The sequence below is a fragment of the Lolium rigidum genome, chromosome 6, assembly GCF_022539505.1.
Source record: "Lolium rigidum isolate FL_2022 chromosome 6, APGP_CSIRO_Lrig_0.1, whole genome shotgun sequence".
In the NCBI taxonomy this organism is placed as follows: domain Eukaryota; kingdom Viridiplantae; phylum Streptophyta; class Magnoliopsida; order Poales; family Poaceae; genus Lolium; species Lolium rigidum.
In genome coordinates, this window is record NC_061513.1 from 292,430,121 (window position 1) to 292,447,877 (window position 17,757).

The 17,757-nt window shown below is 41.6% G+C and overlaps 1 protein-coding gene and 1 pseudogene across 1 annotated transcript; both read right to left on the reverse strand.

Annotated features, from left to right (window-relative positions):
- Nucleotides 1-1,258: 1,258 nt before the first annotated feature.
- On the reverse strand, nt 1,259-6,587 carry LOC124667488 (annotated as a pseudogene).
- An 8,394-nt stretch (nt 6,588-14,981) lies between these two features.
- On the reverse strand, nt 14,982-17,438 carry LOC124666063. The gene is made up of 5 exons (XM_047203408.1): nt 17,302-17,438; nt 17,084-17,223; nt 16,221-16,302; nt 16,052-16,134; nt 14,982-15,514 (listed from the first exon to the last, which is right to left on the reverse strand). The coding sequence occupies exons 1-5, from the start codon at nt 17,344-17,346 to the stop codon at nt 15,298-15,300; spliced, it is 567 nt and encodes a 188-aa protein (XP_047059364.1). The 5' UTR covers nt 17,347-17,438; the 3' UTR covers nt 14,982-15,297.
- Nucleotides 17,439-17,757: the final 319 nt, after the last annotated feature.

Below are 17,757 nucleotides of genomic sequence, written 5' to 3' on the forward strand. Positions count from 1 at the left end.
TTCTCATCGGTCAACTGTCTCCGAGGTTTTCTTGGAGTGACCTCCTTGTCTTTCTTGCTTCTGTGTGTTGTTGGGTGTGTTATTTTCCTCTTTCTTTCTCTTCTCTTGTATCCCCTGTAAAACTTCGGTTCACTTGAACCCTATCTTGTAGAGGCTGAAAAGTCTCATAGGCAACTTTGAATGAAATATATTCAGGTGGGACCCGTTCCCCCCCCCCCCCCCCGCGTTGAACATTCAAAAGAAAAGATGCAACACTGGCACACTCCATTTCATACGGCAAGATGGCGTGGCATTTGGTACTGATACAAGTGTTAGGTGCAAGTTGTGGATTTATATACTCCCTCCATCCATAAAAAGATATCGAGGATTTATCTAAATTCAAATGATGTAGTAAATTTATCTAAATTTAGACAAAACCTTGACATCTTTTTATGGATGTAGGTAGTACTACCGTATAGAAAATTGTGCAATTACTGGTAGTAACATAAGATGGTGTGCATTACCGTATAGAAAATTGTGCAATTACTGGTAGTAACATAAGATGGTGTGCATTCACATTGCAAAATATTAAACATTACGACTTGAAGAATCTAGCACGATGAGCGTGCTTCGCGGTCCCGGAGAGTAGTGGCTTCACATGTGGCACAAGAGCAGCTGAAACTTTACTTCTTTACGTTTTGTGGGTACATTTCAATGGGATATATGCACAGAAAATTTACGATACTGTTTCTGTCTTTCTACGTTGCTGCAGCAGCTACCTACACAGTGGGTTCGACACACTTTTCCCTTAAACCCCGAGTTACCCCGAGTTCGCAATGGATTTGCTAATGAAGGATGCGACGAAAAAAAAACTGATAAGCGCAAAGAGTTGCAATCCCAGGTCAGGCAACAAAACATGGCATGGATTAGGTTGGGGGAGAAGATCTCTCCCCGGCCGCCGTTCATTATTAGGTTGATGGAGACAGATAAACACTTATTAACCCCATATCTCGATGGAGGAGCTTGGTTGTCGAGAATGAGTAGTACGCACTGGCTCTAGAACATGAGATAGTTCTCCGTTAAAACAACATATACATGTAAAATTGCACTTTAATTCATTAAGCATATTGACCAAGATACTAACTGTAATAGTGATCAGTATCAGTATTTCTATAAAACTGCCATCTTCAGAAGATTGTATGATAATAACAATTCCACAGTAAAAACACGTGCGTTCACATGCAAGAGCAAGCATCTCTACGTTAGCGCGTCACAGCAGACAGAACGCTGCTACAACGTGTACACAATATTGTACCGATGGAACAGGCTCTCGCCGTGCTCTCTGTAATCCTCCAACGTGAACGTCTGCCTCGCGAACTCGCGGGAGGCCGCAAAGGCGGCGGCGCCGCGCCACGCGTCCAGGATGGGGTCGGAGGCCCTGACGAGCTTCAGCGGGGCGAGGTAGGGCCGGAACTGCCGGATCCCCGCCTCGAGCCGAGGGATCATGCCGGGGAACAGGGAGCTGCCGCCAGTGACGAGGATGGACTGGCAGAGGCGCTCCTTCACAGACTCGTCCTCCGCCAGCCTCCTCAGGGAGATGCTGACCATCTCATCGATACCCGCCTGGTCGACCCCGATCATGCCTGGCTGGAACAGCACCTCAGGGCAGCGGAACCGCTCGGTGCCAATGGCAATCTTGAAGTCTTCCGCCGTGAGGGGCCGAACTTTGTGAGGGTCTGCAGCAGGTTCGGCTGCTTCATGCTGGTTCACGAATGTAGGATCCACCTCCTGCATGGGGAAGCGCCATGTGATTATTTAAGACATAACTAGCTTTACTTCACACTTAATTCGACAAAATGGACAGCATCATGAATAGGAAAGCTCGAGAGTGGGGCCTTACCTGGATCTTCGATGCGATTCGAGCGAGTTCTGATTCGTCGTCGTCCCCATCATTGTCTTCCTCATTCTCTTTGCTCATCTTATTGTAGACCAACCAATCTTCGTCTCTCATTCCAAAAGTGTCCTCGCCTTTCCCTCTGTCAAATGCAGCGGTGGTGAGCAGCCGCATTCTTTCTTTCTGGGCCGCATTTAGACGCTCACCGCGGCCTACAGCACCAGATGAATTGTTGTTGTTGCCATTAACCTTCTGTCGCTTCCTCTGGTCGACTTTCTCGGAAAGTTCCAAGTATCGGGCACGGAGCTCGTCGAAGTATAACTCTGGGTTCTCCCTGTATAGTTAAGAGTGGAAACAGATCACAAAAGCAGCATACAAGACTGCCCCAGGCTATAGAAACTAGAGAGTACCATATCCATAGTATTAACCAGATTGTACAAGTAGAACCTATCAGCCCGTAAATTGATCTTCTGTAACAGACAGGTTGCAGAGAAGCCATACAAATTTGGAGGAAGAGCATATTGTAGCTAGGGGTTTTCTCACCCCTTAGTCTCATCTTTTATATGTGCCTACAAGTTTGCTATTATGGTAAACACTATTATTCCCTTCAAAATGGTACGACTAGTTTGTATTACAAAATGCGGAATATACTTTTCTCCTAGAATTTATACTGTAGTGAACAAGACTCAAGTATGAGAAGCATATGTGCTGAAAATTTCCACATTGAGAATGTCACAACTTACGTTCGCCTCTCTTCTTCTTGCTTCTCCCTCAATGCTGCCTCCTCAGCACGCCTCTGCTTGGCACGTATCCGGCCCTCTGTTGTGGTTTTAAGCAGTATCTGTTTCTTCTTTTCCTTTAACTGGTAAAATATACAAAAGTGGAACACGGGAATGGTTAGTGGTTGAAAGTCTCTCACATTAGGAGATTCAGTTTATCCTAACAGAACAAAGGTGAAAGATGATCCCAATGGCACATTAAACGGAATCCCATAGTTGACCACATAATAGAGACAGATGACAGTTTATCAAAAATACGCACCTGCTCTGGTGTCAGCATCTCATCAGGGACAGATACAAGTGGGTACTTATCAGCTCCTGAAGCATCTGCGTTCTCCTCGTTGCCATTGGACTCCCCCTTTGCTTTTCTTAGGGACTGTGTTACTTTCAGAATATTAGACTTGACTTCCTGCTGGGAAAGATACCCAGTTCTAGACAGAATAGCCGTTTCTTCAATTTCATCAGAATCATCAAGTTGTTCCATTATATCCTCCAGTTCAGAAAGTTTTTTTCCAGACCCTCTATCTTCTGAGACCTCTTTGCAGCAGCCATGTCTCGCAAACGTTGACCAGACTTTTCCTTAATAGCTGCTTTCCTTGCAAGTTCTTCCTCAGATGGCGGTTCATCTTTGGGTGGGGGTACCCATGGTAGCTGCCAATACCTAGTCTTCTCTTCAGCTTCTTCCTTGTTGTTCTGCAAACTTAAGTGATCAGTTATGGTGTTGCAACAATGTTCATATAACTGTTATAAATATACTTTTAGAAACAAAGATTATCAACTGAGATAAATGCATTGTCCATTCTATAAAACACAATGGAAGCTGAAATCTGATAATTTTGAAAACTGATAAGAAAACAAATAAATGATACAGTATATTTACTTTGAATATCTGCAACTCTGACATATAATCATGAGCTACATAACAATGTTCCTTCTTCAGCTCTTCAGCCTTATCCCATGAAACGCTTGCCCTGCAAAGGCAAAATTGGTACTCTTAGAAATGGACATAGTAGGGAAAAGAAACAATACAAAGTGCTTCAGAAAAATGTGCTCATACGTACGCATGATAGGGATATTTAAGAGAGAGAAGCTGCCTCAGGAAATCAGTAATGTGAGATCCACCAACATTTGTTCGGCAGCATGCCCCCAACACAGGCTGACCTTTTAAGAACTGAAAACAGATCAACAAATAAGATATGGGGATGGAGCAGAAAAGGGGACAGCAAGATCAACAAATAATCTATAGATGGTATCTTTTTCTTTTTAGCAAGGTTAATGTTATCCTATTAGAAATTCAGTATTTAAACAGTCAATGGTGTTTCCTCCTAAACAGATGCAACTGTACTCATTTGGTGGTATCCAACAAAATGAGCGAAATAGAATGTCAAAATCATTTGTATAAAGCAGAGTTGAACAAAAGCATGTCTTGAGGACACAAACTTACTGGAACAACATGGCATGTTCCAAATTCACACGAAATAGCCAACCCATCTTCTCCACAGTTTCCAAGCTTCTGATTGTACTTGTAACTAAAAGCATCATCGATACCAAAAGCTGAAACAGAGATAGTAAAAGAAAGCATTAGCATTACGTTTTTACATCAAGATTGTTAGTAATATACTAACATATGCAGTTCACAACAATGGCACATAAAGGTCATCAAACACATTACCAACAGATGGAACACCATATGTCTCGAAAAGAAGTTCTGACATCCGTGCTCGAGAAAAGGATGGATTGCACTCACACTCTGTCATAAGAATAGGATGGTCCACCTGAAGAGCACCACTGTAAGGTTATTTAAACAAAATAATAGTTTCTATGAAAAAGGCACAAAGTTGTGAAGTTCAAAGATACATGCAAATATATGTTACACATGTGTCAAGCCAAGAAGTGTCAGATTTAAAACTACGAGACTAACTGAAGTAGTGAACCAATGTGTAGGATTTTACTTTATAATTTCATTAGTTGAGACAATAGTCCATGCTGGATGTCTACCAAAAATGGAGTTGCTTCAATTCCACTAGGTAGTACCCTCTTCCTGTTCACCTCGCATATGCTCAGTGAGTACTTTCTTGAAGCGCTTAAGACGCTGTTTGCCTTACGCTCTCGAGAAAAATACACTGTTTGATTTGAAAATATCGAGAGCTAAACTATTCTTAAAGCGCTTCATGTGAGTACGAAATCAACCAACTATATAAGAACCTCCTATGCTAAAATATATTTCTGGTGAGAATTTCCTAGTCCCTAATCCCCACCATTAGTTCACTTCACACATTCCACTGGGAACAAGAACTGTGAGACTACTATGATAGGCAAATGATAGAGGCAGGTGTCGTTACAAACATATTTACCTCTGAAGTGGCACCCAAACGATCAAAACCATAATCGAGAATCTGCAACATTGAAATAATACCAGATCAAAAAAGGTTAACAAGGTACAAAGACTTGTTTGTTACTGAAGTACTCCTTCTTGAAGTCCCTTATCAACTCGGAACCACAAGGGACACACATCGGGTTGAATATGCACCATTCTAATATTTTTACACTCATATTAACCCTTTATAATATGATTGGTATCAAGCAATAGCCAAGACCTGCGAGTTTCCCATGCCTAAAATGTGCAAACAATAATAATAGTGTATTCTGGACAAAGGATTCCACACCAGACTGACCGCCCAGTTTATCTATTTGAAGCCTAAAAAAATGCATAATAAAACATTTGCAGATCTTGCAGGCAATTAAAATTAAGACGAATTCACAGGAGTGACGTACATATTCCATGTACTCGAACTGAAAGACAACATCATCATCAAACGGAGAGCGAATCGATGTCCGTGTGCAGTCAAAATACTTCATTAGAGCTGGATCGGCGTCTCCAACCACTGTCACAGTTTCACCTGCTGCATCAAAAACAAAACTGCATTCAGTTTGACTTACGAGAATTTTCTCTGGTCCTCTAAACAAGTCCATCAACTCATAAAAGCACAAGGGATTCAAATATACCGATGCCCCTTTTTTTATATTCAGATAACAATGAACATTGCAGCGCACTCCTACAATCACAAAGATAATTCTACAGGCATCTGACTTGGAAACATATTTCAGAATCCCCCACAGACAAAGTAAATCGAAGTACAATCAAAATCATTGTAAGAAACACCAAGTATCTATAGCGCCGAACAATTTAACTGCTGTGCCTCATCTTAGTTGCAATCGGTTTAAATATGAGAATTTTCTCCAATGCTCTTGCAAGCCCATCAAATGAAGCAAGCAGAAGAGATTGGATTCAAATAATTAAAGCCCTGCCCCATTTTGTTTGTATATTCAGATAACAATGAATATTGCAGTGCAGTGCAGAATGACGGATATGTTTCTACAGACATCTGACTTGAAAACATTTTCAGAATCACTCGGGCAAGTAAGCCGAAGTATCACCACTATCGCCCTACCGAGAACTAAGAGCCTACTGTGCCAGAGAATTCAGATGATATTGCCTAATTTTAGCTGCATCGCCACAAAACGGAGCATCATGGACAGCACCCAATTGCCAACGGGGCGGCAGTACGAACTCCTGAACTGAAACCGCACAGCAAGCAGCGCCATTACACGAATGAAGCAATCCAAACACATTCACATCGCGCAACCACCGGACCAGAGCAACACAAGTTGAGATTCGTATAGGCGTGACGTACCGGAGCTGCGGTGGCGGGGCCTCTGCACGATGTTCCGGAACGCGAGGCGCGGCTCCGCCTCGCCGGCCCACCTGCACGCAGCCAGCCGCCGAGTTAGGGTTAGGGTTCCGCGCGGCGGAGGGGGGGAGAGGGAGCGTACCCGATGCGGAAGGTGGAGGCGCCGTTGTCGATGACGATGGGGGTGGAGCCCGGGAAGCGGGCGAAGTCGGTCTGCCGCGGCGGGCGGTGGACCGGCATCATCTCGCCGGGCGGCGGCGGCGGCGAGAGGGACTCGCGGCGGCGCAGGGGGAGGGGTTTGGGGAGGCTTCGTCGTCCTCTTCGCGAGCGAGCTCTGTATTTGTGTCTGTGCGAAGAAGGAAGGGTCATTGACTGAAAACCCCTTGTATTCCCACGTTATTTTCTCCTGAATTTTTGTCGATTCCATTCTAGAATTATTTGAAATGTTTTCAATCTATATCCATGTGAACCTAGCTTCCAAGTTTCATCTGGTGAAAGACTTTCTATTTCAGAAACACTCGTATGCTCTAGATGATAACAAACACATTGCAGGTGAGCATACACCCGTAACTTTTTAAATGATTTGTATTGTTGTAAACAAACTTATCAAGTTAGTTCAGAAAATGCAGGTAGTGCGAACTCATTACTGGAGCCTTTAAATTTTAAGACATATACTACCTAAGAAACCAACAAAAAATCGTGCCAACATTTCGATGTATACACTAGAAGTTTTCGTAAATATGGTTAACCTACGCATATACTAGAAACCTATGGAGACATATCTAGCTATTAGGTCGCTCTAGCGATCTTTACCATAAGTAAGTGTACCCTGCATAGTTTATGAAATAGTTAAAACATAATTCACGAAATATATTTTTTCCTATCAAGAAATACTGAGATTTAAATCGTGGCAAAGTTGATTTGAATATAGACATTATAATTTATAATGAAAAATACTGCAACTAACATTTAGAGACATTTTTGTGTATATAAATATGTTTAATAAATAATAGAAAAGTTTTTCCCAAATAATTTAGCATGAAAAAAATTCTAAAAAATATAAAAGTTTGGTATAAATTGCAAATAGTTTAGTTCACCTTGCGTTCAATTCTTGCTTGGACCCACAATGTCTAATGCGCAGAATAGAGGTCTCGAGGAAAGTGCGGTGTAACTAGCTAAGTTGTAGGATTCTCAATATTTATAATATGGATTGAATTTTAGTTGGGCAAGTCAAGTCGAAGTGAGGTGGAGTTAGGTTTAGGTTGCAAATCTATTGGTGAGGTTAACGGGTTAGCTGGTTATTAAGAATAGTCAATTTCATCAACTTGTAAGTATCTCATTTTGAAACCAACCATTTTTCATCCTCCAATTTGATTGAGATAACTACACCTACATAGTATAATGCTTGTGCTTCCAACAAAATCAAGACCCAAGAGTCACTAAGGTTTAACGAATAACATACTGAACTAAAATGGACTAAAATATTAATTAATTCAATATATGAAATTCATATTACTTGGTTGGAAAATTCGCTAGAACCCTCTCGATCTTGTCTCTGCATAGGTTAAATGAACATAGTCGATATATATTTATCTTTATCCGCAATGCAACATTTTGCTACCATTGACAACATATCTCTTGATTTGACGTTTTAAAGATATTTTCGCGAGTTCTTCTTTCTATCTCACATGTTTCTCCTTCGCCAAGAGGGTTTGGGTCTGCGCTTCGTCGTCCTCTTGGCGAGCGAGCTCGCTCTGTATTTGTGTTTGTGCGTGGGAAGCAGAGAAGGGAAGAGTCATTGACTCAAAACCCCTTGTATTCACACATATTCATCCGCGACTTCAAACCTAGTTGTTGGTTCTTATTAAACATTCAAAGGTGCAAATTCTGAAATGATGAAATTTTTGCGGGGATATGATGATGACTTGGCATATGCTGTTGAAATTCATTGTATTGTGAAAATTGTGAGGCCCACGCCTCCATGGCACGTTCATCCGCCTCCACAACGGCGAGGCGAGACGACGTTGAAGCTGCTCGCGGTGGTGGTGCTGCTCGACGGTGATGAGGTTGTCGAAACTGGCCAAGAACTCCGTCTCCTCGAGCGAGGCACAGTCCTTGTAATTGAGATGCTGGCAGTTTAGCCCGAGGCGCCATGCCACCGCGTCGTAGGCGCGCGCCGCCTGCTCCATGGTGGGAAGGTGCCAACGATGAGGCGACCGCCATTGGCGTGGATCTGTGCGTAGAATGTGCCGTTCGGGCGGGCGCACACGCCCACGAAACCGGAAGGGGGGCCATGGCAGCGGTGGTGCGCGAGGAAGGGGAAGTGGCGAGTGGCAGACGAGAGGGCGGCGCAGGTGAGCAATGCACATTGTAGGTGACCAAAACTTTTTAATTAATTTTTATTATTGTAATATTTCTATCTCGATACCAACTTCAAAGAATGCACGCATTGCTAACTCATTGTTATTGTGCCCTTTAAATTTGGTAAGAAACCAACAAAAAATTATGCCAACATTTCATTGTATACACTAAACTAGAAATTTCCCTAAATATGGATAACCTAGGCATATACTAGAAACCATTAGACATATATCTATTAGTTCATACGCGTTAGGTATCTTTACCATCAATAAGTGTGCCTGTCTAGTTCATGAAACGCTTAAAACATAATTCAAAAAATATCTTCTTCCTATTAAAAAAAGATTGAGGTTTAAAGCAACTCAAAATTTATTTTAATATGTACGCTACGAAATTATAATTAAGAATATTACAACTAACATTTAACAACACTGCTATGTATATAAATATGTTTAACAAATAATAGAAATTATGCTCAAATATTGTACTCCGTAGCATGCAAAATATATTCTAAAAAAATAAAAATGTTCAATATAAATTGTAATTACATTAGTTCGTCTTGGGTTCAATTTTTGCATGGACCGACCATGTCCATTGCAGAAGAGAATTCGCTTTAGAGGAGAGGTGGAACCAGCTAAGTTTAAGGATTTGAGAAATCATAATTTGCTTCATTTTAATAATATAGATTTAATTTTAGTTAGACAAGTCGAGTCGAAGAGGAGTGGAGTTAGGTTTATAGCAACAATTCACGAGACTGCACACCAGGTGGGCCGTATTCACTTTCATCAATTGCAAGAAGCTCATTTTTGAATCAACATTATTTATTAGTTTATTTCATCCGTCAAACTGACCAAGTTAACTACACCTCCATAGGACAATGTCTATATATAGCGCCAACAAAATCAAGACCCAAGAGCTGATAAGGTCTACTCAATAAGTTAGTGAACTAAAATGGACTAAAATATTAATTAACTCAATATATGCAATTCCCTTGTTTGAAAAAATCCGCTAGGACCTTCTCGATCTTGTCTCGGTTTAACTCAAATGAGCATAGTTGATATAATTTTTTTTTGATATGCAATATTTTGCAAACATTAACAACACATCTCTTGATTTGTCATTCTTAAAGATTTTGTGGCGAGTTCTTGTTTCTATCTCACACGTGTCTCTCATGTGCTCTCATCTTGATCCTTCCCGCGTTTTCTTGGTGGTGACATCACAGCAATGTTCCTACACTCTTGGACCCACATGTCAAGTTGTAATTGTCATCAGCAATCGCAAGGCAACACTATCGGTTCTCAAATGCATGGGAGAGAGGTTAATGATTTGTGTTTTATCTGTTGCCGATTGTTTCATAATAGTAAGTTGCCATTTTGTGCATGTGGGGCGTCCCTTTGTTGCCAAGGTATACCACGTTTTAGACTTTTAGTCATGTACGTAAAATTCAACGATTGCACAAGAAAGACTTGTGTAACCATTGGTTGGGTACTTGAGTGGCTTCTAGGAGATTTTGCTATCCCGGATTGAAACCTTAGCATCATGCATGTGTACAAAACAACTTATCTGCTCAAGCATGGAAGATATAGAATATGGCAACGCGAGTGGTACTACGCACTTTGCTATGAACCAAAAAATCATCTTGCTAATATACTCTTCTCAAGAAATAATTAGCTTATTAGTAAGCTACTTGCAAATAGGCTTCAAAAAGTTATCATGTAATTGATCCATGAGAATCAATATGGGTTTGTCAAATCAAAAACCATACAGGACCGGGGCTATGAATATATGCATCAGTGTCACTTTGAAAAGGCTTTGATAAAGTAGAGCATAATTGCATTCTTTGAGTCCTACAACATATGGGTTTTGGTCAGAAATGGTGTCACTGGATCAAACAAATCCTATCTTCTGCTACTTATGTTGTTCTACTTAATGGTGTGTCTAGGTATTTTCCACTCTAAGAGATGAGTTAGGCAATGAGATCCTTTCTCTCCTTTGCTTTTTGTGCTAGTAGCTGACTTTCTATATACTATTATCTATCAAGTTATGAGTCACAGACAAGACCTTTTCCCTTGACTTGCACTCAATTTACCAAAAAAACTTGTTGCTAAAATTTGATCGTCCTATTGGTCTCAAGGTAAATTATGGCAAGTCTAGCCTCGTTCCAATTAATATTCCAGAGGATAGAGTTTATTTGTTCTTAGAAGCTTTGCAATGTCAACAAGGAAATCTGAAAGTGCATGGAGCCCTCATTTTAATTCCGCACTGCCCATCTGTTGGTATATATAATCTCTGGAGTATAATGTACCGGAGTTCCTATAATTTTGGAAAATGCCTTATGCGGGTCCTAATTCTTTCAATTTTGGAAAATGACACCAGTCAATGACTGCTCAAACCTGCTTAGGACCTGCGCGCTCTGCATATTTTATAAAAAATTGGAGAATTACTGCTACATAAGTTGAAAGATTTAGGACTCGCATAGCATGAGGTATCGTCCAAACTTACAAGGTCTACCTTGCAACTTGCATGGTACTCTAATCTCTATATCGTGATGGTGAGAGCGTCCTGCCTCAGGCTTTTTAAACTAAAAAAGATTAACTAAGCAGGCCTAGCTCTCTAGCCTTCGTGGGCTTCTGCTCGCCCTGGGAATGGAGCCAAAGCCTGAAGCGACGCTGCTGCTAAAGACCAGGGATTTTTCGCCCTATATATGGCAGAACAAATATAGGGACGCTGCTCCCAAAAATTTCGGCCCTATATATCCGCACCCAACAAATAGAACCCCTCTTTTTAATTGTTGGGAGCGATGTTTTGGCACATGAGAGCATATGCTCTCTTTATTTTGAAAAATCGATCAAAATTCGGTAACAAACCGTCGTAGGAACTCATAAGCTACACTCCGCCAGAACTTCACCGACAAGTAGGAAAACTCTTCCATTCACCCGGTGAACCGTCAGGCCTCCTTGTCCTTCTCGACACCGACGATGAACCGAATCCATTCTTAAATGTTCTCCCCTTCGTGGAAGCATCCGCCATCACGGGCCCATCAGAGGGGCTCCACGCGCGCGTCGTCCATCCGCACCATGGCGCTAGAGATCCATCCCTCACCCCGGCCATTGGCCATCTCCACAGGGTGGGGGCTTGAACTTAATAGTAGCAACCTCCGGAGGGTGGACGGGGACCTCTAGTAATGACATACATGGACATTTCTTTGACATTAAAATGAGAGGGGTCACGTCACCGTAGGTAGGAGGGGAGGGGTTTGGGGAGGCTTCGTCGTCCTCTTGGCGAGCGAGCTCTGCAGGTGAGCATATATTCGTAACTTTCAAAATGATTTTTATTGTTGTAAACAAAATTATTTCACGGAAAGCCTAAGTGTAGCGTGAGATATACATCGTGTTTTTTTACAAATTTCGAATTCAACATTTCGAGTTTCGGAAATTCTGAAAAAAAAATCACGATGTAGCCAATGATACACTATACCATTGTGCAAAATCTAAGGATGAAATACATTATATTATAGGCTACACAAAAATAACAAATTCTGACAAATGTTGGAGGTTTCAAAATCTGTACTGTTCTTTTTTCTAAATCCACGGATTTGTGAATTTTTTACAGCCCAAAATACCGAGTCTTTCGTATTGCTTTTTTTCAGAGTGGTAAAGTACATGTTTGTCGGCCTCTAAATTTTTTGTTCATAATTCTTTAAACAATGAAATGCCATTTTCAAAAAATTTAAAAAACGGGCTACATGTAGCCCAAGCTACAAAATGCCACACTCACATATTTTCGTAAATATGGTTAACCTAGGCATATACTAGAGACCATTAGAAAGATATCTATTAGGTCGTAAGCTCTAGCGATCTTTACCATAAATAAGAGTACCCTACATAGTTTATGAAATAGTTAAAAATAATTCAAGAAATATATTTTCCTATTAATAAATATTTAGATTTAAAGTATGGCAAAGTTTATTTTAATACATACACTATAATTTATAATGAATAATACTACAACTAACATTTAGCAACATTTCTATTTATATGAATATGTTTAATAAATGGTAGAAAAATTGTGCTAAAATATAATTAAAAAAACAAATTCAAATATATATATAAAAGTTTGGTATAAATTGTAAATACTTTAGTTCGTCTTTCATTCAATTTTTGCTTGGATCGGCACTATCCAATGCGCATAAGAGAGTGAACTCATAAAGGGCGGAAGACCTAGCTAAGTTGTAGGATTCGAGAAATTATGAATTATTGTGTTTTTATAATATGGATCAAATTTTAGTTGGACAAGTAAGTCGAAGAGAACTGGAACTAGGTTTACACTGTCGAGTAATAAAACTAGAAACCTGTTGGCGGGCCTAACGGATTAGGTGGTTATTGAGAGTATTCACTTTCATCAACTTGCAAGTATCCTATTTTAAAATCTACATTTTCTTCATCAGTCAAATTGATTGATATTTCTATACCTACATGAGATAATGTATGTAGTGCCAGCAAAATAAAGACCCAAGAGCCGATAAAAGATCTACTGAACAAATTACTAAACTAAGATGGAATAAATTAGTAATTAACTCAATACGGGAAATTCATATTACTTGGTTGCAAAATTCCCTAGGACCCCCTCGATCTTAGCTATGTGTAGCTTAAATGAACATAGTCGATTTTTTTTTTTTTGCTTTTCCGGAATGCAATGTTTTGCTACCATTTAAGATCTCTTGACTTGTCATTTTTAAGATTTTTTGGCGAGTTCTCATTTCTATCTCACATGTTTCTCTCATGTGATATCTCATCTCCATCACTTTATCCTTCTCGTGTTTTTCTGGTGGTGATTCCAATAGGTTTCATGCAATACCGGAGCAAAGTTCCTAGACTCTTGGGCCCTTGTCAAGCTGGACTTGCCGCCGGCGAGCGCAAGGCAACGCGGTCGGTGCTCAAATGCTAATGGGAGAGTTATTAAAAATTTGAGTTTTTTCGGATGCTCACTGATTGGTATATGAACCCATTACAAAAAACATTTTGTCGACCACGTACAAAATTTTCACCGGTGCCTATCTTCACCGCTCCACGGGCTTGTCGTCCATCGAACGCTGGTGACGCGCTCCTCGCCGCCACCTTGTTGGTTAGTGCCAGTGTTATGGTACTCGTATCATGAGCCGTGTTAGAAACAATTACTAGACATGTAAACTTTGCACTGCCATCTGACTAGAATGCTGGTATAATCTCGAAGCTTTTGAGAAAAGATTAGCTTAAGAAAAACTCTCGAAGCTTTTGAGATGGTATTATCTCTAAGCTGTGACGATGAGAGCGTTCTCCTTCAGGAAACTGAACTAAGCTGGCCTAGCTCTCTAGCCTTCGTGGGCATCCTGCTCCCGCTGTGAACGGACCCAAAGCCGAAGCGATGCTGCTGCTAAACACCAGGAGGCGACCCGCGCGACCAGCCACAGCGCAACGAGATGAGGGGGAAATGTGGAAAGGGAGGAGCACCCATGTAATACGCGGGCGCCCCTCCCTGAAATTTGTTGGGATCGCCGGTGGATTGCGGCCCTATATATCCACACCTAACGAATTGAACCCCTCTTTTTTACTTTTTGTTTTTGAAAAGATTTCAATATAACTCTAGAAAAATGAAAGGGAAAAAAATGTTACTAACATTTTGTTTGGCTATTTGACTTAAGCGGATGTTTCTTTTTAAAAGGAAGCAACTAACTAAAGTACCACCAGAGAACAAAAACCTTGCCAAAAAAAACGCATGAATGTGCACAAAATCACTTAATTACTGCTACATCGACATCAAACATTCCGCAATAGTAAAAGGCAGTACAAACAGGGATATACACCAAAGCTGAACTGAGAAGAACTCCGGCAGGTAGCTACTTAAACTATACTTACCGCTGTGGCAGAACCTTACATCTTACAGCAACCTGATTACAATTTACAATACCACGAAAAAGGAAGAGAGAAATGGCCAACGCATAACCTCCACAGGTAAGCCATGTTAGGCAGCAGTAGGCGCCTCACAAAGTTAATAACATACATAAGAGAACATAACACAGAGCTGATCAGATACAGGAAACACACAAGCTAACTTGAGCCTCATTTCGATTTCCGTTGTCTGAAAAAGGTTCCAGTCAAGCTTCTCACGCGTGTTCAACTCTTCGGACATGGCCCCACCATTAACAAGTGGTCTTCAACAGTTTTCGAGACAGCAGTGTTTCCGTTCTCACAAAGATTCAGTGGAAATTTCAGACAAAACACAATTGCACCGCCAATAATGCACTGACATACCAAACAAATTACCAAACATGTAATGGTCACAGCTGTTACAGAAGCTTACACCTTGCAGCAAAATAATAATGTAGTAAAAATACCACCAAAAAGAAGACCAAAATGCCAACGACATAACCTTCCCAAGGTATGCAATGCAGAAATAGGCTTCTCACTAGGTCAAATTCTATAACAGATATAGCACTGCAGGTTCAACCTGGCTACATGCTACTACAGAAAATATCTAGGGAACATCAAACAGATCTGATCAGATACAGAGTACATATAGAGTACAGGAGCTAGTCTAGCTTACGCTAACTTGCAGCTCATTTCGATTTCCCTTGTCTGAGGAGGTTATAGTCGAGCTTCCCCCGCTTGTTCGACTTGCGATTCCCAAAAACTGAGGTCTTCCGCGGCTTTTGAGATGGTGGTGTTTCCATCTCAAGCTCAGGCTCTTTTCTCTTTAGTTCGCTCAGGGATATGCTTTCTGAAGTGTCAATATTAAAGTCTCTGAATCTTGATGCTGCTGATACGTCATCAGTTCTGCAGTTCCGTTACAAATTGGAGTCATATGGAAATTCATTTCACACTTTTAAGTCGTTGAGAAACATCAAAATTACATGTCAAAGAAAGGTAGATGCATACAGCTATATGTGTAAATGCAAGTGCTCTGGTGAATATGCTGTCCATGGCACAGCTCTTTATATGGCGTACTGGCAGGATTCAAGAGATCAAGCTGAATCTAATTCTTAATTATCAGTAGTTTGAACCGAAAGAATTGACCTGAGGTCATAAGTAAATGAAAACTTTTCCCAATATGTATGAAACTCCTACATTTTTTAATTCCATGAACCCATAACTTAATGAAACGAAAAAGTAAAATGTAATCATCCTTCACTACACCATGACAATATACAGTTCTACACAGTTCCTTTGAAAACGGATGGTAACTAAATAACTACTTAATATTTGTGAGGTATCAATCCTGAAGAATAGCTAAAATGGTATCTTGTGACATATTGCACTGCAAATGTAGCTCAATAGATAAAAGGAGTTAAGCCAATTGACTCAATTGCTAACCTGCTGGTATTTTCCATGTCTTCATGAGAATTACTAGGTGAAGCTGATTGTGTTGGGCGGCCACTTGCCTCGTCATTTAGTTTCTACAGGTCTAGGCTTGTGTAAGGAAAACAGAGATCTAAAGGAAATAACTGGCACAAAGACATGCAACAGAACCAACAGAACTCACATCAATGGATGGATTGAAGTTTTGGAATGACATTCGGCCCTTTACAGCTCCTGGATGTGGATTACCCTCCATGACCACTACACTGAAAAGAGAAACTAGTTCATCAACTCTGCAGCAACTGATTAATCAAAGCTAGTACTTCTTCAACAATATTTTTCAGAGTAAACTGGAAGAAAAAATCCCTCTGGCAGAACAACCAATGCAACATAAGATGGATGTAGTTCAAAAGATAGACAGACAACACTTTAACAAACATGTGGTGCTTGTAAGCGTCTTTCTAGTCACCCTAATACATTAGCTAAGCATCTTTCTGGTCACACTTATAACAATTGTTTTAAATAGGAAGCTATAGCGTTTCGAGCATGTTGCCACCAAATGAAATCTATGTACAATAGTGCATAATAGCCCCATGTAGCTCCGTTTTGGCCCCGCAATAGCCGTTTTCTGGGGTTGCCGCTATTTGCCGTAGCCCAGTATGTAAAACATTGCTTATAAGTTATAACACTGTGTGTGGTGCTTGTCTAAGTGAACTTCTGTCCACGGGAGTTTCTGTGTGTTTTTCGTGCCTACCAAACATTTTTCAACCAGAAGCAGCGCAACCTACATCGATCCTTCGAGCTTCAGAGGGGTCAGAAACTAAGCCATAGCACAGCATATAACAAAAATTGCGAAAACTGCATTGCTGTCATACAGTCAATCTATGTTCTCTACACCAGTTGACTAATTTCCGTTCAGTGTTGCAGGGGCCATAAACTATGGTGCCACAAGGATTGCAAAGGCTGGATTGCTAGCATAGAGTCAAGCACACGAACACGGAGAGAACAGCTGCAACCGAGAGGAACAGAGTAACTCAACACCCTTACCACTTCTTGGCGACCTGGGCCGACGACCCGGCCCCACCGCCGTTCGCCGCGGGCGGCAGCACCACCTCCGCCTCCTCCATCTCCACCGCCGCATCCGCCTTCTCCTCGAGCTTCTGCGCGACCGCCGCCCGCTGCATAAACTGCAGAAGAAACACCCCGTCAGTCAGTCAGAGGCCGCGCGAGAGGAAGCGGCCGGGTCGGAGGGATCGATTCCTCACCTTGAGGTTCCGCAGCGTGCTCGAGAGCCCCTTCTTCTCCGACATCGCGCCGCCGCCGGTCGCCGCTGGTTCCAACCTTCTTCTTCTCCTAATCTAGGGTTAGGGTTTAGAGGAGGCGGCGGCGGGGAGACCGGACGGAACAGGGGAGCACGCGGAGAGGAGTAGACTGGAGTCCGGTTTCTAGACTGACGAAGCGGGCCCGCACGTCATAGAGGCACGTCACCGCCAGGTGGGCCCGGCTAGTCCGACCCAGTCAAGTAGTCGGCGCAGTTTACAGTTCGTTGCCGACTCGTACGGAGCCGATCGTGGCACCCACGGAACATCGTGAATATAAGCAGAGCACAGATCGATCGATTCTTCATCAATCAATCGAAATCATCGTCGACGATCGATCGGCCTCCTGTACGTCTTCTTCTGAGCGCTTGTTGATCTACAGCAATGGTACGTACGCGCGGT

What these genes read in the sequence shown, in the direction of transcription:
- LOC124666063 (XM_047203408.1), bottom strand. Translation starts at nt 17,346, where the DNA reads ATGTCGGAGAAGAAGGGGCTCTCGAGCACGCTGCGGAACCTCAAG. An exon ending in GCCCAGGTCGCCAAGAAGTG is followed by an intron (nt 16,303 to 17,083) that starts GTAAGGGTGTTG and finishes TTCTCTTTTCAG; the next exon opens with TGTAGTGGTCATGGAGGGTA. An exon ending in ACTTCAATCCATCCATTGAT is followed by an intron (nt 16,135 to 16,220) that starts GTGAGTTCTGTT and finishes CTAGACCTGTAG; the next exon opens with AAACTAAATGACGAGGCAAG.